Source organism: Xyrauchen texanus, chromosome 44 (genome assembly GCF_025860055.1).
Source record: "Xyrauchen texanus isolate HMW12.3.18 chromosome 44, RBS_HiC_50CHRs, whole genome shotgun sequence".
Taxonomy (NCBI): Eukaryota; Metazoa; Chordata; class Actinopteri; order Cypriniformes; family Catostomidae; genus Xyrauchen; species Xyrauchen texanus.
This window is the reverse complement of record NC_068319.1, coordinates 2,035,391-2,058,689: the sequence shown is the minus strand read 5'-3', so window position 1 is coordinate 2,058,689 and position 23,299 is coordinate 2,035,391. Positions and strand designations below refer to the sequence as shown.

At 41.3% G+C, this 23,299-nt stretch overlaps 1 protein-coding gene across 1 annotated transcript; it reads right to left on the bottom strand.

Annotated features, from left to right (window-relative positions):
• Nucleotides 1-3,175: 3,175 nt before the first annotated feature.
• Nucleotides 3,176-5,316, bottom strand: LOC127636427 (C3a anaphylatoxin chemotactic receptor-like). Its single transcript, XM_052116899.1, has one exon. It carries the CDS (start codon nucleotides 4,881-4,883, stop codon nucleotides 3,939-3,941), a length of 945 nt encoding a protein of 314 aa, XP_051972859.1. The 5' UTR covers nucleotides 4,884-5,316; the 3' UTR covers nucleotides 3,176-3,938.
• Nucleotides 5,317-23,299: the final 17,983 nt, after the last annotated feature.

Sequence of the window (23,299 nt, the reverse complement as noted above, 5' to 3'; positions counted from 1 at the left end):
GTCTCTGTACTGTGATGAGGCCTAAATCCTGACTGAAATTCTTCATATATACTATTTCACTGTATAAAGGAACATATTTGGGAGGATACTACCTTTTCTAGTATTTTCGACATAAACGGGAGATTTGAAATCAATACAAGATTTTGACCCCGTTTCTGATCTATTCTGTTCCTCCTAACTCCACAATTAGGGACATAAATATTTGAAAATACCATTACAGTATCTCAAATCTAGCCTTAACCTTCAAGAAACATCCTTTTACAATTTCATCAACTTCATCGGATATTGGAATTACATTCTTGGAAAATAAAATAGCAACACCTCCATTAATGGAGGATTTATGACTAAAATGACTCGACCGTTCCTTTCTCTCTTCCAATCCACCTCATTTCTAATGTCACTATGTGTTTCTTGTACAAACATGACATCAACAGACTTTTGACTTGTGAATTCAAACAACATCATCCTTTTCTGAACATCTTTAACTCCATTTAAATTAAGACTTCCAATTTTAAACTGATTCATTTTGTTATTCAGATTTGAAAAAAAAAATGACACAAATCAACAAATGACCTAAAGTGAAATAATTAAACTGTGACATCCCTGTCATCATTAGAGTTTTACTTTTTGAGCTTGTTTAAATATTTCTGTAAACGAGAGACCTCAAGTTCAGAAAAGACCTTCTTTTATGAAATATCTCTTTCTTTCACAAACTGTGCACAGTCAGGGAAATAATCTTCAACACACTCCCTTTAGCCCCTTTATTTCCTTCAGAAACAGGCTAATATCCTCAACTTTGTACAGTACATGTAATGAGTATCTATTATGTGATGAGTGCTGATTTATGCCTGCAGGTGGCAGTAATGTGTTATATAAAATGAAGTGCATTTGCTAGAGGAAGTGGTGGTAATGGAGACATGCTTGGTGTTCCACATGGAATAAAGACGCCAGTACCAGCCCTTCTTTGTATCTTTTGTATTTGTTGTCTCTGGAACAATACAGTACATATTTACATTTTCATTTTGAGAGCACAGAGAAGCATTGAAACACACAGAAAGACTAGAATCTGAATCATCATTACTATGAAAACCCCACAATCATCTTTAACTTGTTTACTTGTTTTAGCACCTGGACTTCTGAAGATCACATTCGTCAGTCAATTTCCTTTCTTCATTTCCAAGTTCCTCATCCTGCTCTAAAGATACCGGAGATGAAACACTTTTTGACTGAATTTCAGCAGTTTCTGTCACTAAACATTCTTCCACAGTATCCACAGGAGGAGAGGCGGGTGTTGTGTCGAAGTCTGTTTCCCCCCTAGCCCCGCCCCCTTCCAAAAGACGAGCGAAGCGCGCGTTCCATAAAAGCTCGCCCCCGAGATGCTGTGCTCGTACCACTGAGGTTCTACGGAGACCGCGAAGGCTCAAAAACGATTTTAACGAGCTTTATCTGTAGAATGTTGTATTCTAGAAGTGAGAGGCAAATGTCATAATTGTCCAGTTATATTTTGGAAATGGATCTTTATGAACACAACCAACTACTGTTATTTCTATCAATATATAATATTATATTTGTCAGAGTTTTTATTTTGAATATTGTAGACTATTGGAATAAATGCACGCTCACTCACATAACTGAGTTTATGGGGTAAATATGAGCTCTCCATATTGAACACAGTGTCTGACACTAACATTCCCAGCTGTCAGAATGTGTTCCCCCTGCAATAATGGGGTGGTTTTAAGGGGCAAAGATAAAACTTAAAAATGTTTTATCTACAATTTCTTCGTTTTCTCAGTAAACTGCGGCGAAAGTGCACTTGTTGGGACAGAAAACCATCAGATTTAATTTACTGTTACAGCTGAACTAAAGTGGACAACGGCGCTCTCTTGTGGCCAAATCACGTAATTGCATTTCTACAAAAAAAAAAAAAAAAAAAAAAGGCATCGCTAAGGGGGAAAAAATAAATATGTAAGAACGGTAGCATATTTAGCCTATAAACTCACAGTTATGTGAGTGAGCGTGCATTTATTACAATAGTCTACAATATTAAAAATAAAAACTCTCACAAATATAATATTATATATTGATAGAAATAACAGTAGGTGGTTGTGTTAAATAAGACATTAAAATGCAACAAACATAGGTTCTTGTTACCCCTTTTCCAAAATATAACTAGACTGTTATGAAATGTGCCTCTCACTTCTAGAATACAACATTCTACAGATAAAGCTCGTTAAAAACTCTAGATTTGAGCCTTCGCGCTCTCCGTAGAACCTCAGTGGTACGAGCACAGCATCTCGGGGGCGAGCTTTTAGGGAAAGCGCGCTTCCCTCATCGTTTGGGATTAGCCCTTTTCAAAAATATAACTAGACATTTGCCTTTCATTTCTAGAATACAACATAAAGCGCGTTAAAAACTCTAGATTTGAGCCTTCGCGCTCTCCGTAGAACCTCCGTGTTTTATTTTCAAGGCAAATGTGAGGCATTGTGGAACACTTCAGAGTATATGAAACAGAAAATAACAACTAAAATATAAAATTAACATATATGTAAAAAAAATTCAATAAAATACTGGGATATAAAGTGCTATATAATGTTAGGGCAGTTACATTAATTTGAAAAGCTGTAACATTTGTATTGATTTTATAAGCTTTTTTTTGTGATCTCATGTTTGAAAGGGTTTCAAAGTATATTGTGAGATCAGTATTACAAAAGGTGATATATTTACATTTTCATTTATTCATTTGGCAGACACTTTTATCCAAAGCGACTTACAAAAGAGGAAAACATAATCGAATCATTTTAATGAGACAGTGATACAAAAGTGCCATATTATAACGTTTCACAAGCATCAGAATAATATTAAAAACAGATTAAAGTGCAACAAGAATTTATTTTATTTATTTATTTATGAGTGAATTTTTGAGTGCTCATGGAAAAGATGTGTTTTAAGTAGTTTTTTGAAGACCGAGAGTGAGTCAGCTTCACGGATGGATTTGGGAAGGTCATTCCATTAATGTGGCATGATGAAGCTGAATGTCCGGGAAAGTGTTTTGCTGTGAGAATATGACCATTGCAACGTTGTGGTCGCGGCTTTCCTTCTCGTGGGTCCTTATACCTACGGGTAAATCCCCACGGTCCATAAGGTAAGTGCTTTGACTCTCTCTCTCTCAGATTAATGTCAGTCAGAAAGATGGTTAAGAACTGATGTAAGTTTATAAACACTGAATATATGCACAAATAAGTGTGTAAAATTTATCAAGGTGGGATTAGTGAATTACTGTATTTTGTAGAATGTCCCATTTAACATGAAAGAACACACTTCCATGAAGAAGGGCGTAGATTTATATGACCCGCCGATATTTATACCATGTTCAATGGAAACATGTAAGTGCTTCACGCTGCAACCCCCCAATGTTCAAGCTAAATCTACACCCGTGTCCATGAACCAGTTCATCTCCATTCAATAGTCATAAACAATTATTTATCAAATAAAATGTAATCGTTGAAAAAAGAATAAAGAAAAACAGAAGCTATATATATTAAATTTCTTCTCTATATTCTCCACGTTACACTGCAGATGTTTTTACACAGTATATTTTACACCATGATTATATGCAGTTACCTGAAGAATATATTTTTAATCTAAACATAAAAATGACTTAATGATACTTTAAATAAATCTAAATGAAATGCACAGGACACCAGACACACTTCCTAAAAGTGCTAGAATACACAACCTGTTATGTTTTATCATTTAACATCAGTTCATTTTACACATCAGACATTTCAGATCGCCATATGTGATAGTTTTGAAAAGAAAAGAAATATGGCAAAAGAGTTTTTCTTAAAGAAAGTTGTGTAGACGAGGATTTGGCAAAAGTTATTTAGACGAAAGATTTATTAATCGGAAAAGACTGAATAAATTATTTACTTTTCAAACTACAATGATTGTATTTGTTGTGTCTCGGTGGATTGTGGTATTTGTATCCCCTCCTCAGAGAAAGCTCTTTCAAAAACATGTTTTAACTTTAATGAAAGTTTAAACTTCTCCTTAATATCCTGCCCTATGAAAAAATACAGAACTGGATTCAGACAGCTGTTGAAATACGCCAAAGAGACGACCAATGGGACAAATCTACTGGCCATCATGACACTTTCATTCACACCAAATATCAAGATAAAATACACAATGTTGTATGGCAGCAAACACAGAAAAAATGCCACAATAACAGCCGACATGATGCGAAACGCTCGTCCAGAGTGAAAACGACTCCTGCCTAACTTTCGTGCGATTAATCCATAACATGTGACGATGCATATGAGAGGAATCACAAAAACAAACACAAAGATGATAATAGTAAACTTTCTATATGTTTTAGAGTCATCATAATCAAACGCTAGGCAGTATGTGTTGTTATCATATTCAAAGGTTCTTCTTAATATCATAAAGGGCACATTAAGAGCAATAGACAGGATCCAGGCCGTTACACAGGACAGTCGCGCAAGCAACAGACTGCGATGATTTTTAGCCCAAACTGGAGTGATCACCTGTGTAAACCGATCCAGACTAATCAAACTCAAGATGAAGACACTAGCAAACACGGTGGCATACATAACCAATGGAAGAATCTTGCACATGACAGATCCAAATGGCCAGGGATCACCAAAGTGCCATATTATTAAGAACAGTGTAGAAAGGCAGCACAGGAGGTCTGCAATCGCTAGATTAAGGAACCATATTGTATTAACGGTCCTCTTCATCTTCATTCCAGCGATGTACACAACAAAGACATTTCCTGGAACTCCGAGGAGAATCGTCAGATAGAAGAAGATCTGAGAAATCACTTTTATTGTGTTTTCCAAACTTTTATAATCATTCTCCATCACTGTGAATGAGTTGATGTTGTAAAACGTCTTGTTTATCCTGTTAATATCACATTACATGTCAAATGTCACATCATGAGTCATATTTATGTGTCCTACCTTTAAACAATATAATCATGTATTTATACATCTTACATTTTCCATTCATACATTCATAGAATTTGTTCTTACATTACTTTAATGAGTCAGATAATCAAATATAATTTATGAAGATGTCAAATATCTTGGTAGTTTATGATACCATTTACTTACATTGTTGGCTGCTCAAGTGATACTGATCCAAGAAATGACAGGAAGACCTTTAAATACTGATTCCTCACGTAGAAATTATACAGATGTGGTCACAAGATGAGTTTGTAGAAACCAGGGCTGCAAACCAGTCACGCAATTGACAATTCTCACGCACACATCCCTTTTCTCATGCAGAGATAATATCGTGGAGCAAAGAGGACACTGACATTCAGACTTATCACCCCTATGACCTATTGCTGTCAAAGACTTCACCATCCACTCTGAGAGCTTTGAGAAGCTTGAAACGATCTTCCAGTGGGACTGTCACAATTTTTCTTCTTTCGAAGTGCCCCTAAGGCATTATTTATGACGTTTGGAACAGAGGATTGGCTTTGTTTTTGCATAAATATATTTGTTGCAAATATTTTACATATGGCCGTACATGTAAAACACAATATGCATGTTAATGGTTTTCACTGATATAATAAGTTATCTGTACTGCACATACAGTATTTGCAACATATCTGTTGTAGTACTTTGAGTAAAGTGTCAGAAAGTATGTAAATGTAAAATTCATTAATTTGCATATTTCCAAATATTATTGTAACACATGCACGTGCTGCCACAATTACACTTTCATATATGTAACACACAATTTCCCAAGTCACAGTGTAATTTTATACAACCAATATGCCCAAATAAATGAACAATGATTGTAGAAATATTCATGTATGGCCATATCTCTGATTTCTGTTTGGGATAACGTGTGTGTAAGTGGTTTTGTGTTTCTGCAAGGTGTTCACAGAAGTAAAATATAATATGGAATATTCTCAATAGGCTATGTTATAGAAAACAAATGTATACTTCTTGTTTGCAGTAGTCTTTCAATTAATGTTTGCAGGGGAAAACACAGACCAAGGAATGAAATTGCACAAAATGTTTTGTCAGTCGGATGAAACAATAGAAAATGCAGTAACCAATCAGTTTTTAAAAATGAAAAAGTAACCAAACATTGTATTCTGTCTTGATGTGGGTTCAGTAGATCATCATCATCATCATCATCAGTAGCAGCAGCATCATCGTCAGCACCCTCTTCCTCAGGAATCTGAACAGATTTCCATAACTGGAATGTTGTGACTGGATGTTTTGAGGAGTTTTGGGTAAAGTCAGTATGGTGTTCATAAGCTGTAACAGCAAAGGTGTTACTGCTTTCACAGCCTTGCTGGCCTAAGACTGGCTGAGCCACAGGCCATCACAAACCACATCCATAAAACTTAAAATAATGCAGTGCAGCTAAGAACTGCACTGCTGGACTTAAGGTGTAGTTTCTTCTTCTAGCTCTCTGTAGGTGTGGTTTCACAACCTGCAGAAATTCAAGGTTCTTGGTACTTGGTGTCCATACCTTAACGGTATTCAAAGTGCTTTACACTGTGACTCATTCATACACCAATGGCGGCAGAAGGGCCAAAAAAAAGGGGCACTAAGAGAATGCGTTGGGGGTTGGTGCTTGTACAAATTATCCAGTTGTTAAAAATATACAATTAAAAGTGAAGACAGTGAACGCTCAATAAAGTTGGCAATAAAGGTGTAAAGTTTTTCAACTACTGTAAAAAAACTGATTAAGTGTATGCTTGACTTTGCACTCTCCACTGAAATGAACATACAATGCCCTTTCATTTTGTTTTTGTATACTGGACTGTAGTCCTTTGTAAGGCCTGCTCATGTTGGCTGCTCCATCATAACCCTGGCTATGGATGTCCTCAACTTTCAGCTGGTTCTCCTTCTGTTGACTGAACATCACAGAGCTGATTGAAGAGCTCCTTTATGGTCATGTCATGTACATAACGTGCTTTAGGCATGCTGCATGGAGGCATGAGGACTGCAGATGTGGCCAGGGCAACAAATTGCAATGTCCATACTTTGAGAAGCCTAAGACAGTGCTACAGGGAGACAGGAAGGACAGCTGATCATCCTCGCAGTGGCAGACAACGTGTAACAACACCTGCACAGGCTTGGTATATCCAAATATTACACCTGCAGGACAGGTACAGGATGGCAACAACAACTGCCTGAGTTACACCAGGAATGCACAATCCCTCTCCATCAGTGCTCAGACTGTCTGCAATGGGCTGAGAGAGGCTGGACTGAGGACTTGTAGTCCTGTTGTAAGGTAGGTCCTTACCAGACATCACCAGCAATAATGTCGCCTATGGGGATAAACCCACCTTCACTGGACCAAACAGGACTGCAAAAAGTGCTCTTTACACTTCAGTCATGGTTGTCTCACTAGGGGCGATGGTCGGACTCACGTTTAACGTTGATGGAATGAGCATTACACCAAGGCCTGTACTCTGGAGCAGGATCGATTTGGAGGTGGAGTGTCCATCATGGTCTGGGGCAGTGGGAGTTTTCGGAGAAAGTGGGCTAACTAGGCCCTGTACTGGGGTTGGTGCTCCACATGTGCTGGTTGCCCGTAGGTAACCCTGGCTCACTATCCGTGGTCGCTACTGCTGGCTGCGGCAGGGAATCGACCACCGGAAAAAGGAGAGGATGAGCCCCCCAAAAAAAGATTTAGGAGAGTTGAATGAATTGGAGTTACCTTGGAGACAGAGGGCTAGGACGGAGTCATGCAAGCTGGGGCAGAGGAAGGCTTGGAGTTCCCGCCATAACCCTCAAGGTGAGGAGAGAAAACTAGGAGATTAGTTATTTTGGACAAGGATGATTGAGAGGCTAGATGGAGGATCAGAGTGGCAGCATCATACTCAACCAGGGAGAGATTCCCCACCTCAGGAAGCACTGTTGCACGATAGATATTTAACCCCATGCCATAAATGGGCTTGAGGTACTTATCTGAAAAGTCTGTAGTAGCAGCGAGGCGAAGGAAGGTGGTTGAATATTCCAGTAGGGGAAAATCCAGCCTGAAAAGCTCCAGGAATAAAGTTGTTGGCTCCATGCTCATGTGGGTATGGATGAAGTAAGTTAATCTGTATTCTTTGTTATTTCTTGGCTAGTCCTTCTGTGATTTCTGGTGTCCAAGGTGTGGAAGAGAGGAGATGCAGGAGTATAATCTTTAAATCCTTTAATTACATAAACTGGAGTAGAACATACGAACAAAAAGACTCAACAATAGTAATCAATGGAGTGGATCAAATGCTGGAACAAACACTAAATCTAAACATAGCACAATGCAACACTTCAAACATTACACTTCAAGGACTGACAAACCATGAACAAAACTAGAGGGTTTATATACACATTGAAACTAATGAGGAAATGGCATACAGGTGGGGATAACGATGAACAGATGAGTGATTAGGGCAGTGGGTTCTGGGAAACATAGTGTAGGAGAAAACTTACAAATAAGTGTCTTTGAACACGGTGGAGACAAACTGTGACAAATTTACCCCGTCACTTATTTGCCGACAGCACCAGTTCATTAACATACAATACACCCAAAGATGGCACAAACACTCCCACCCATGCCCACTTGCACTGGCACAAAAATTGTGCTTAGAAGTAATGTTCTCGCAAAAACTGGATAAGACATAGCACACAGCCGTTGAGCTGTGCCTAGCGTGGTCATAAAAATAGAGCCCTAAAACTAAGTCAACTAATATTTTGGTAACATATTTTAATGTTTAAATATTTTTTTATTATTAAATTCAAATTTCTATCTTTATTTAGGCCTACACATTATGATCAACAAGTGTAATAATTGATGTTGATTGATTGTCTAATTGATTTCTTGCCTCATGACTTGCGGTTCAGTTAATGAGTCACTTTTAATTCACTCACCGCATTGATTCATTGAGTTAATTCAGGAATATTGATTCAAACTGATAAAATGTCAGCTGACCAGTTGTTTAGATTGATTAATTAAAATAACCAGATCATAACATTGTTTGTGAATCAAACTGAGCTGTATGTTTGTTTTTGAGTGCATCCAACAAACACAATGCAATAGACAGATGAGTTGTTTTTGTATTTTGCGGTGATCACATTTAAACTGCAAGCTCTCAACCACATAAATTATAGGCTAGTTTCTTTAGCCGTGTTGCGGGAGATTCGTGGCAAAGCACACTTGAACGTTTCGCAGTCCTTGAATGTCTCGTCGGACCAGCCCACAACTCAATCGGCCAGCCTGATCTCATGAAAATTACATGACTGGCGACATTTTTGAGAAATGATGTGTTTATTACACATATCGCGGCAGTTCCAAGATGAAATGTCCACTGTGTGGTGCTAAAAACCTGTTGAGGTGCAATGTACGGTACATTACGTCCCTTTGTTTACATGTACTCTATACTGTACCATCCAAAAATGTTATTAAAGTTGACAAACTAAACATAATTTGAAAGGTTCAGAGTCAATGTTTCATCACTATTTTACAACTGTAATGTTCCAGCAACAGTTATATAATAATTTGTTGTCAGAGTGCAAATGAAAACATGCAAAATCAAAATGGGACTCCATTTCTCCATTATGAAAATGCAATACGCCAGATGAATTCAGTTTGTGTGTGACAAATACTTTGTTTACTTCATATATATTGTTGGCTGCTCAAGTGATACTGATCATGCAAATATCCTTGATATTAAATACTGGTTTCCTTTTAAAAAAGATGCATCAGATAACAACTCTTCCTTTTAGAAGTCTATGTAATTTGCATTCTGTATGCATGTATTTTACTGTGTGTGTGTGTGTGTGTGTGTGTGTAGAGGCCTGTGAAAAATAGGCCCCTCAAATGCAATACGTGATCACATATGGTACTCGTATATGGTAAACTTGAGTCTCATGTTTTTAAAATATAGGATAAGACCCCTTAAAGAGGTTCCAGATGTTCCCTTCTTAAAAATAACAGACTGAAGACACAGAACTAAATGTATGGAAGGTTTTAGCCACGCCTTGTTAGACCTATGTAAGCGAGTTCAAATTCAAGACACATTAGTTGTTTCTGCAGGGGCAACTCGGCTTGTTAGACCTATGTAAGCGAGTGCAATCTCAAGACACATCAGTTGTTTCTGCAGGGGCAACTCGGCTTGTTATCTCTGATTATAAAATCTATTTTCTGCCGTCAAAAACTTATTTCAGAGTGATTTTTCACAAATTGTGCAGAAACCGCAACAATATTTTCCAATGTGACTTACAATTTGAGTGTGTTTCAAACTGGAATCTTAAATTTCATAAAAAGTAGGCATAAGGGGTACAACAGGCCCCCTGAGGTAAAAGGCACATTTGACTTTATTTCCTCCCAAAACACTAACCAGCATCAAATAAGTGCTTTCCTAAACACCTGTTCCCTGCCTGTCACACACTTGATGTTGTGTCGATGTAGAGACACTAGAGGTTCGCTCTTGAGTGCCCCAATCACCTTTGCTTTATTCAGAAAAGGCCAATGAAAATTGGCAAGCCACTCTCCGCCCGGACATACGGGTATAAAAGGAGATGTCGTGCACCACTCATTCAGACTTGTTCTTAAGAGCCGAGCACATGTGTGTGTTTGTCCCATCACTTTACTTTCTGCTGCTGGAAACAGCGAATATAAGCGGTCACCCTCGCACAGTCGAGTGTTGTGCTTCCCCTGGGCGCTTCGGCAGCTGAGTCCACAGGTGTAAAAAGAGAATATTCAAAAGAGTATATTTTCTCTAAAAGAGCTCACACAAATGATTGCCATCTTTTTAAAGATGTCCTTTCGCCTTTGTGCTACTGGGTGTGACCGTTATCTCTCCTCACTGGATGGCTCACTGGATGTCTCGAGTGCTTGGGTCACCAGGACGTCAAAGCAGCTTTTGAGGAGGAGTCATGTTCTCACTGTGAGAACATGGCCATAAGTACTGGCAACTCTCTTCTCAAGTTTTGTCAAAAAAGTTGCAAGATTTGTCGCTAGGTGCTTTTTTGAAAAACAGTTAGCTAAAGTGGTCTAAAAAGTCACTGAATCTAGTTGGCAACACAGGATGGGATGCAGAGCACAGAGAATTTGAGGGTGATTCTTGTCGGCTTGAGCCTGCGTCTCTTCTCCATCTCCAGTCGTCTCATCTGTACATTGTCAAATGATGGCTCACTCTGACATACTGCAATCATTCACGGTGGTTGTTCTGACCTCTCTGAAGTAAATTAAGAGTTTTTTTTTTTTTACATAATTGTGTGTGTAACAGTGCCCCCTTTTGGCTAACCAGCAGCAGTAGCTTTAGTTTAAGTTTTACTTTCTGAGGTAAATTTCCATCAACAGTTAGTTGAGTGTACTGCAGAGCAGAGTGCCAATGCTGTTTTCTCCTGCTGCATTTTTTCCTTTTACATTGTTGCCTTGGATACTATTTGTCCTTTTACAGTGTAATAAGAAAAGTAAAGTTTCTTCGTGGAACCCAAGAAAAGTTATGCCTTGTGTCTTTTTTGGAGAACTTTACACTGTTAGCTAACTGTCGAGCTTTGAAGAAGCAACTCATTGCAAGGACAGTATAGTAAAAGGACAAGAGCACGGTGGGCACAATTGAACAAGGTTATGTGCAGCAATAATGAGTCTACGGTCAGGCAAACGGTACCAGCCATCTTCACAGAATGGAAGTGTGGAAAAACAGCAAGGAGTTACTCAAGGTGCAAAGTCAGTTCAGTCACGTGCTTCAAGACAGTCAAGTGGAGCTTCCACAGCTAGTTCCTCAGTGATAAAAGCTCGGGCTAAGGCAGAGGCTGCCCGTGCTGAACTTTCCTTTGCAGAAGAAGAAGCCAGAATTATAAAGCAAAAAGCTGACCTAGAAGCGAGTCTCCATATTTTAAAAAGTCAGAAGGCTGTTGCTGCTGCAACAGCTGAAGTAGCTGCATATGAAGAAGATGATAAGTCTATCAAGAGTGAACTTAGTCCAGAGTTATTAGAGTTACCTATCAGTTCAGCTCAACGCACCTCTGAATATGTCAGGCAATACTCAGGAGCACATTCTGGGGAATTTCCATAGAAGGTTGATCCACTAGCCTGCCACAAGGTGGCGCGTGTGCAGTGTGAAATGGCCATGAAGAACACAGATACTCAACATTATGAGAAAAAAGTGATGTTGACAATAAACTTTACTACCCGGAACCTGCAAGAGAGTCATTTCATCCTCAAAGGAAGTCTTTATCCGAGACTCAAGGTGTGCAAGACGTAAGGGAGATGTTGAGTGCAGGTCTCCTGAAATTTGACGACCACCCTGAGAATTACTGGGCATGGAAGGCATCATTCCAAAGTGCCATCCAAGATCTCAACCTTTCATCGAGGGAAGAACTGGATTTGATAATGAAATGGCTTGGTGAGGAGTCTGCAGAGCAGGCAAAGAGGATTCGCATGTGTTCAACCCAACAGCAGCACTCAACTTAGTCTGGCAAAGACTAGAAGAATGTTATGGGTCATCAGAAGCAGTAGAACATGCTCTGCTGAAAAAGGTTGAAGATTTCCCTAAACTCACCAACAGAGATAATGTCAGGCTAAGGGAGTTAGGTGACATTCTTCAGGAGATAGGGTGTGCAAAAGAGGGAGGATATTTACCTGGCTTGTCATATTTGGACACAGCTCGTGGAATAAATCACATCGTGGAGAAATTACCTTACAGCTTGCAAGAGAGATGGGTTGCCACAGGATCCAAATATAAGGATGACAATGGAGTCGCATTCCCACCTTTTCGTTTCTTCTCCAGCTTTGTAATACAGCAGGCACGAGTGAAAAATGACCCCAGTTTTGCCTTTACATCCTCCAGCACCCAGAGCTTGAAAACTGAGAAATACACAAGAAGTGGCAACAGAGCTTCTGTAACTGTGCACAAAACAGATGTTCCACAAGATTCTATGACTATCCAGTGTAGCTATGGTGAGAAGATTATGGAAAGTCCTGATAAGTTATGTCCCATACATAAAAAGCCCCACCTGCTAAAAAAATGCAGGAGCTTCAGAGCTAAACATATTGACGAAAGAAAATCATTTCTGAAAGAGAACCGTATTTGTTTCAGATGTTGTGGGTCAGTAAAGCATATGGCAAAAGACTGTAGAGTGACACTTAAATGTCTAGAGTGTAACAGTGAGAAACACGTCTCAGCGCTGCATCCTGGTCCTCCACCCACTACAACAGGGAGCCAAGAAGCCGACAAAGATGATGGCGGGGAGGTGAATGGAAATGCTTTGACACCAGTGACATCCAAATGCACAGAGATATGCGGCAATTCAGATGGTCAACATTCCTGCTCCAAAATCAGTCCAGTGATAGTGTATCCTGCTGGAAGAAGAGAAGAAGCAAAGAAAATGTATGCAGTGTTAGATGAACAGAGTAATAAATCACTCGCTAAATCAGAATTCTTTCATCTTTTTAACATTACAACCACATCAGACCCATACACACTGAAAACTTGCTCAGGGGTAACCAAAGCAATGGGCAGAAGAGCTATAAACTTGATGATTGAATCCATGGATGGCAAAATACAACTATCACTACCAAGTTTAATTGAATGTGACATGATTCCTGATAACCGCACAGAGATCCCATCTCCTGAGGTGGCACGTTGTCATCCACACCTACAGCGAGTTGCTGAGAGGATTCCTCCTCTGGATCCCATCCTCATACTCTTGGGAAGAGATATCCTGCAGGTGCACAAGGTCAGAGAGCAAATTAACAGACCCCACAGTGCTCCTTATGCGCAAAGGCTAGACCTGGGATGGGTCATCGTGGGTGACATCTGCCTAGGAACAACTCACAAGCCATCAAGTGTTAATGTCCTGAAAACACATGTGCTCAGTAACGGCCGCACATCTTTTCTTAGCCCATGCCCAAACAAAATCTTAGTGAAGGAGACTCTCAGTCAGTCATCACATCTCGGCTGTTCTCCAGCCTCTTGTACACAGGAAGAGTGCCATAGTGGTAGTATAGACATGTTGGGATCTGCTGTTTTTGAAGATGAAAAATCAGCGTTTTCAGTGGATGATCAGGTTTTTCTTGACTTGATGGACAGAGAAGTCTATCAAAATGAAGCAAACAGCTGGGTGGCGCCATTACCATTCCGCTCCACCAGACAGTGCCTTCCAAGTAACAGAGAGCAAGCAATGACGCATCTTTATTCTCTCAGGAAAACACTGGACACAAAACCTGACATGAAAAAGCAGTACATTGACTTCAAAACGAGCATTCAGAGCCTGCTCCTCCACTGAAGAAACATAAAGAACACTGGTACTTACCATCATTTTGCGTATATCACCCTCAGAAACCTGACCAGCTAAGAGTGGTATTTGATTCAAGTGCTGAATATGAAGGAGTGTCCTTAAACAAAGTGCTGCTTAGTGGTCCTGATTTGAATAACAGCCTTTTGGGGGTCCTTCTACGTTTCAGAAAAGAACCCATTGCATTCACAGCTGATATACAGCAAATGTTTTATTGTTTTGTTGTACACGAAGACCACAGAGACTACCTCAGGTTCCTTTAGTATGAAGACCACAATCTCAGCAAGAAGGTGAGGGACTACAGAATGAAGGTCCATGTATTTGGAAATAGTCCCTCACCAGCTGTGGCTATTTATTGCATGAGGCGCGCTGCAGCAGAAGGTGAGAGAGAACATTGCGCTGATGCCAAAAGACATTTTTATGTTGATGATGGACTTGCATCTGTACCAACCCCTGAAGAAGCGATTGACATCCTAACAAGATCACAGAAGATGCTAGCTGACTCCAACCTGAAATTGCACAAGATAGCATCCAACAGTCACAAGGTTATGGAAGCTTTTCCAGCTGATGAGAGGGCCAAGGATCTGAAGGATTTGGACCTCACGTCAGATGATCTCCCCTTACAGCGCAGCTTGGAGGTCTTGTGGAACTTGGAAACAGACAGTTTCACATTCAAAGTGTCTCAAGAGGAAAGACCATACACTAAGAGAGGTGTTTTGGCCACATTCAACAGTTTGTATGACCCTTTAGGATTTGTGGCTCCTATAACAATGCAGGGAAAAGCTCTACTTCGTGAACTCTCAGCTGAGCAGAATGACTGGGATGAACTACTTCCTTCCGAAAAGAAGGAAGAATGGAGTAGGTGGAAAGAATCATTGAAAGATCTACAACGTCTCCAGACACCAAGGTGCTATGTTTCGTTCCCACAGCCCTCTGCCCAAAGAAAAGAGCTGTACATCTTTTCGGATGCCTCCATAATAGCAATTGGAGCTGTTGCCTATTTAAAGTGTATCGACAGTGAAGGTCAGGAGTACGTTGGATTCGTTATGGGCAAATCCAAACTAGCCCCACGACCCGCACATACCGTCTCATGACTAGTTGTGCGCAGCTGTTCTAGCTGTGGAGCTTTATGAGCTAGTCAGAGACGAGATAGACATTAACATGGATGCTGTGAAATTCTACACAGACAGTAAAATCGTCCTTGGATACATTCACAACAGCACTAGGAGATTTTACACATATGTTGCAAACAGAGTGATTCGTATCCGTAAGTCTTTTCATCCTGAGCAGTGGCATTACATCTCTACAGAGAACAATCCTGCAGACCATGCCACCAGACCTATCCATGCTTCTCACCTTCAACACACAACTTGGCTCTCGGAACCATCATTCTTAACACAATCCAACCCAGAGCCAGCACAGATTGACATCTTTACTCTAGTGGAACCTGACGTGGATGTGGAGATACGACCTGATGTAACGACTTTGATCACAACAACTTCAGAAACACAGTTAAAGTCACATCGCTTTGAAAGATTCTCTCATTGGATGACTCTGTGCCGCGCCATAGCTTTGCTCATCCGTGTGGCAAGATCATTTAAGACCACTTCAGATCAGAGAAATTTTCAAGGATGGAAGTGTAACACTGAGGCAAGCACCGTAAGTGAGATCTTTCGTGCAAAAGTTGTAATTATTCTCACTGTGCAGTCTGATATCTTCAGGGAAGAATTCAAATGTCTGGAAACGAAGCAGACATTACCAAAGCAGAGTCCACTCAAAAATCTCAAACCCATCATTGATGAAGATGGATTACTTAGGGTCGGAGTTCGTCTCGCACCTGCCAACATGACAAAAGAAGAAAAGAACCCACTTATTATTCCCCGTACTCATTACGTTGCTACTCTCTTAGTGAGATACTACCTTGAGAAGGTGGCACACCAGGGACATCACATCACAGAGGGAGCAATCAGAGCTGCAGGACTATGGATCGTCGGGAGCAAATGCCTGGTCTCATCTGTTATCTTCAAATGTGTTATCTGTCGTAAACTTAGAGGAACACTACAGATTCAAAAGATGGCAGACTTACCAGCTGACAAGCTCTCACCAATGCCACCCTTTACCAACGTTGGACTTGATGTCTTTGGTCCCTGGACAGTTATGACATGTCGCACAAGGGGAGGCAGTGCAGACAATAAAAGGTGGGCAGTACTTTTCACATGCATGATGACAAGAGCTGTACACATTGAGCTTGTGGAATCCATGTCCACATCCAGCTTCATAAATGCATTGAGAAAACTCAGTACATGGACCCGCCAAGCTTCTTCGCTCTGACAGAGGCACTAATTTTATTGGTGCCTGTAAAGAATTGAAAATCGACCACAGTGATGCAACATTAAACAGCTACCTTCAGGAGAAAAACTGTATGTGGCAGTTTAATCCCCCACATTCCTCACACATGGGGGATCATGGGAAAGACTCATCGGGATAGCCAGGTGGATCCTGGATGCCATGCTTCTTCAGTCTGTACATACTCGGCTCACACATGAAGGACTGAGTACCTTGATGGCTGAAGTGATGGCAATAATAAATGCCAGACCATTACTGCCAGTGTCTACCGACCCAGACATGCCAACTGTTTTCACGCCAGCAATGATCTTAACTCTAAAAGTCCAGTGCTCTAGAGGCCCCATCTGGCAACTTTGACCCAGCAGAGCTTCATACAAAACAATGGAAACAGGTTCAGTGTCTTGCAGACATCTTCTGGAAGAGATGGAGGAGGAAGTACCTTGCTACTCTTCAGAGTCGACAGAAATGGACAGATGTTGTCTTGCTCAAAGAAAAACAAGCTCACAGGAATGACTGACCGGTGGGACGTGCCATCAAAACATTCCTCAGCAGTGACAACAAGGTTCGAAAGGCAGAAGTAAAAACAGTAAAAGAAGGAACTGTGAAAGTTTTTCTGAGACCAATCTCTGACATGGTTGTTCTTTTATCTGAGGGACAGTAAAAAGATGTTCTCTGTATCGCTTTTGTGTTAAATCTTGTTTAATGTTTTTGTGACACAACCTTATTGTGCCAGGCGGGGAGTGTTCTGACCTCTCTGAAGTAAATTAAGAGTTTTTTTTTTTTACATAATTGTGTGTGCAACAGTGCCCCCTTTTGGCTAACCAGCAGCAGTAGCTTTAGTTTAAGTTTCACTTTCTGAGGTAAATTTCCATCAACAGTTAGTTGAGTGTAGTGCAGAGCAGAGTGCCAATGCTATTTTCTCCTGCTACCGGTATGCCCGGCTGCATTTTTTCCTTTTACATTGTTGCCTTGGATACTATTTGTCCTTTTACAGTATAATAAGAAAAGTAAAGTTTCTTCGTGGAACCCAAGAAAAGTTATGCCTTTTGTCTTTTTTGGAGAACTTTACACTGTTAGCTAACTGTCGAGCTTTGAAGAAGCAACTCATTGCAAGGACAGTATAATCTTTAAAAAAAATAAAGTTGTTTTCACCGTGTTGGCGCACCTTCGAGTTTCGCTGCCGATGCCTTTCTTTCGAGAGCTGCACGAACTGCTTATTATGACTTTCTCCCTATTCAGTGAGAGCTCAGGTCTCTTATTTTTTGTGATTTTTCTCCCCAATTTTGAATTCCCAATTCCCAGTGCACTTTAAGTCTTTGTGGGGGTGTAGTGACCCTCAATCCGGGTGGCGGAGGATGAATCTCAGTTGCCTCCGTGTTTGAGACCATCAATCTGCGCATCTTATCATGTGGCTTGTTGAGTGTGTGTAAGGGTTGACGATAATGAGGACACTGGAGGCAGGTTGCTCCACTCACAGGTAAGGATTTTTAATGAAAGGTCTTCGACACTTACAGCTTCACAATTATAATTCTTCAGCTTCACAATAATAACTCTCTGGACCCAGACACTCTCTCATTTTTCTGGTGGCATGGGTGCTTTTATGCCGCTCTGGAAAGGAAGTCAGCGGCAGCAATCTGCGGTCCCTGTCTGTGAACCACCTTGAATTTAAATGGCTGGAGAGCCAGATACCACCGGATACTCCGCATGTTGGTATCCTTCATGTAGTGGAGCCATTGGAGAGAGGCATGATCCGAGCAGAGGTAGAAGGCCTGCCCATGCAGTTAGTAGCGGAAGGTGAGGACCGCCCACTTGATGGCCAGACCTTTTCCACAGTGCTGTACTTCGTTTCCTGCAAGGAGAGCTTACGGATGATGTTCCTCACCGGACCCTCCTCCCCTCCACCACCTGCGAGAGTAGGGCCTCCAGTCCTCTGTCTGAAGCGTCTGTCTGTGATAGAAAATGGAGAGAGAGAAATTAGGTATATGCAAAAGTGAACCCCCACAAAGTGCGGCTTTAACCTGGTGAATGCCTGTTGGCACTGCTTCATCCACTGGACCGTGTCTGGAGCCCCCTTTTAGTGAGATCAGTCAATCAAAATAATTAGGCTCAAAGGGCCAATTTGGGGATGCACCTGCCCATGATCCAAGTGGAACCCCAGATACCGTACCTCCACCCGCCCAATCGTGCACTTCTTTCAGTTTGCTGTGAGCCCCGCCCACCGCTACGATCTCAGGACTGCCCTCAGATGTGGTATGTGCCGCTGCCAATCATTACTGTAAACGATAATGTCATCTAAATAGGCAGCGGTGTAAGCTGCATGCGGCCTGAGGATACGGTCCATAAGATGCTGAAACGTAGCCAGGGCATTTTGACACCACGTTGACTTTTCTATAAACCACACAGAAATGTACAGACCCATCACTCTTGGAAACTAGAACAACCAGGCTGGACCAATCGCTGTGGGATAGCTCTATTACCCCATAGCATGCATCGCATCCAATTCTTCCTGAACTATATTCTTTTTGTGTTCAGGCAAGCGATAGGGTCGGCTACATACAACTACTCCCGGTTTGGTCTTGATGTGGTGCTGTATGAGGTTCGTACGACCCGGTAGAGGGGAGAACACATCTGCAAATTCTTGTTGCAACTTGGCCACCTGAACCGGCCTGAGCTCCGCCCTCTCCAAAACTACCATAGCCAATGTCACAGGGACTGCCTCCCTCAATAATTTCAGGAGGTTGAGGTGATATATTTGACGTGCACCCCCTCTACTGGTTCACTTAACCTCATAATTGAGATCCCCCACTCGTCGTATGACCTCAAGGGTCCTTGCCACTTGGTGAGTAATTTGGAGATTGATGTGGGGAGTAATAGGAGTACCTTATCTCCTGGTGCGAATTCTCGCAGCTAAGCTCCTCTGTTACACGGTCAGCTCTGTCATTCTTGAGCTTGGAGCAAATTCTCCTGTGTTAGTGGCCCCAAGGTGTGGAGTTTTGCTATAAGAGCAAGAACCTACTGAATTTCATTCTTGCTATATGAAGGTCCCTCCTCCCAAGCTTCGCAGATGACATCAAGCACCCAGCGCGAGCGCCGCCCATACAGCAGCTCAAACGGGGAAAACACATTGGAGGCTTGCGGGACATCTCGTACAGCAAATAACAGGGGGTCGAGCCACTTATCCCAATTTCTAGCATCCTTGAGCACAAACTTATGAATCATGTTCTTAAGGGTTTTATTAAATCGCTCCACCAGGCCATCTGTCTGTGAATGGTAAATACTGGTGTGAATCGCCTTAATGCTCAATAAGCTTGTTTAGTGTCCGTGACATAAAAGTTGTGCCCTGATCAGTGAGGATTTCTTTCGGAATCCCCACCCGGGAGATTATTCTGAAGAGTGCCTCCACAACACTACGTGCTGAGATGTTGCGTAGAGGCACTACTTCCGGATATCGCATTATATAATCCACCAAGACTAATACAAAGCGATGTCTGCATGCTGTCCTCTCTAATGGCCCGAGGAGGTCCATGCGAATTCTCTCGAAGTGGACCTTGATCTGTGGAAGGGGGCGCAATGGTGCTTTTGGGGTGGACTCAGCAACTGACATTCACAGCACACCGCACACCTGCTGCGGACATCAGCGCCAATGCTTGGCCGATAAAAACAGGCTATTAAGTGGTTCAGTGTCTTTCTTTACCCTAGGTGACCTGCTATCGGATTATAGTGAGCCACCTGGAACACCATTTCCTGGCGGCTCTGCGGTATTAAGAGCTGGGTTGTATCTTCTATTGTGTGTCCTGAATCACTCAATACAACCGCTCGTTTATAATTGCGAAATAGGGATATGAAAGCGTGACATTTGGCCGGAGTTGTTGACCATCGATTACTCTAACTTGGTCGAAGGCGTGCTTGAGGGTTTTGTCTCACGACTGCTCCAAAGGAAAATCCGCTTCGGGAAATCCCCTGAGGATGGGAGGAGCCACAGCAACTCTCCCCCCTCATGTCATCATGACGTGGAGCTGACGATGATGGCCCTGGCTCCGCCTCCCCTGCCAGAGCATCGCACATATCACATCTCATCACTTTTAGGGTGAGACAAGAACTAACCGTGGCCTCCACTCTATGTTTTGTTCTCCGAAATTGAATCACAAGGGTCACCACAGGGTATTTGTGAGTATCCCCATGTACACACTTCACCCTCACCATTTTAGCTGTGCCCAATTCATGGGGTTCAACCAAGCATTGGTGGATAGTTGATTGATTACAACCAGTGCCCACCAACACTTGGTGAGTACCCCCCTTGACCCATACCGGTATGCCCGGCTCATCAGGTATGCTGGGTGTCAGGGATCCGGACACCCAGCAGCGCACATGCCCGTGGAGCCAATCAACCCGGGAAAGCATAGCGGACCTCTGTGCATCAGGCTCAGATTGGGCGAGCAGACCCGAAGGTGATGGCCCAGACGAGTCATCAGCGTCAGACACCGCTGTAATGCTCTCCGATGCAGCGGCAATGTTGTCATCCAATTCCGGGAGCTCAAGGGATCGGCCGGCCGGCTGTGAAGTGGGCCGCACTCATCCCGAGCTCAGACGGAAGCAAGCAAGTGTGCCGGGAGGCGGGTGGTTCGAGGGGATTTACTAACGGAGCCCATCATTATCCCCAAATCGCCTCCATCGCCTGGGGCACCTGCCTCAATCCAGTAGGAAGGAGGCGAGGCGCGAGGGGCAGCTGAAGTGGCTTTCTCTCAAGACAAAAGAAAGCCGTTATGTTCCGTTTTTGTCGGGAAGTTATGGATCAATGGACTACTATGAGGCTTCATAGGTGAGTTGCCTAAATTTTGTTATTGTTTGTTTATATGCTGGTGGTCTGAAAAAGATATAGATTGTACCTGCTGTTGTGATTGTATCTTAAAATGGCTTATATCAATAGTAAATCAAGAAATGTAGCTTTCCAAAGATATGTGGCATGTGTACCAATGTACACACATCAGTTGTATCGCATAGTTTTATTTTTAACATTTATAGTTAAAATGAGATCTATTTAAAATGTTTTGGGTGAGTACCCTCTTCCCCAGGCTCAGTAATGGTCCGCTAGGAACTTGCTCTTTTAGCCGGCTTTCCTGCATGTACAACTTCTGTAAATGATCCAGGATGCATTGAAACATCTGGACTTCAGTGATCCCAAAAGAGTTTGTGTAACTCTACTCATGTCCACCGACTGCCAGTTGCATACTTGCATATAAAACTCTGAATCTGCATCCTCCAAACCACTTAAACATTAAATGAGTCGACCTACTCTAATTATTACTGACTCGTGTGTGTTTTTGGTGCACCATTTACAAACACACATTACTGACAATACAGTAAATGTTGAATCAAAATGTTACCTTGATAATGATCTGTTTAGTTTCTCTACAAGACATTTTCACATTCAAACATTACTATGAATTATTGCACATATTGTCTGTATTTTAGGCTGATAGGATCTGTTTGTGTTGATGTGATTAAAAAGAGGAACTTGTTTTACTTCTAAGTTTGCAGCGGTCTGTTTTTCCTTCCGCAAAAAAGTCCACAAAAGATATTTATAAAAATGACTGATTATTTTGTTTCTGTTCTTTTAAATTCTAACATTAACCCTCTGGTGTCTGAGGGTGTTTGGGGCCCTGGAGAAGTTTTGACATGCCTTGACATTTGTGCTTTTTTCAGTTGCTTAAAAACATATTAATGGATAAAGTCTGATAACACGAATATTTATGTGATTCACACCTGAGGACACAAAGACACTCCTCTGATCCCATCAATGAGGAACGTGACCGAGAGAGAATGAATGTGAGGAGACTTAATGATCAAAATCAAGTTTTAAGTTAAAAGAAGTAATCTGACTTTACTTAATTTTAGACCTACACTACCATTAACTCTTTCCCCGCCAAACACTGAATTTTCTGGGTTTTATGAAAAAACGCTTCCCCGCCAAACACAGAATTTTCCGGGTATCCGTGTTTTAGGTGGTATACGGTAAGGAAGACCCGCACGCATGTTTTGAAAGAGTACGCAACTCTATGATCAAAGAAACAGACTGCGATTGTCTCAAACATGAAAAGTGGAGTATGAGAAGCTCAAAATATCAGACATAAAAATGCCTTTTCCTCAGCTTTTTGTCCGAAATGTTGTTTTTTGACAAAACCTACCTCTGTTCAAATGCCAACTTTTTTAAAAAACGCTGGCGGGGAAAGAGTTAAAAGAAGTCTCTTCTGTTCACCAAGACTGGATTTATTTGATGCAAAATACAGTAAAAACATTGTCTGAACTCATTTTACAATTTAAAAGAACAGTTTTCTATTTAAATATATTGTAAAAATGCAGTTTGTGATCATAGCTGAATTTTCAGCATCATTACTGCAGTCTTCGGTGTCACATGATCCTTCAGAAATCATTATAAGATGCTGATTTTCTAATATGGGCATATTTAAAGTGCATTTTACTCATTTAACCTGAACACATATTTGCAAGAACAAGCTTTGTTGATGATAACGAGGCAGCATAAACACTAGTTAAAATATAATCTAAACATTCATATTATTTTTATATCATATTACATCTCGTATTTATATCACACAGCATACAATGTAAATAACATTATTTACATGTAACTAAAACTTGCCTATTAGGACATA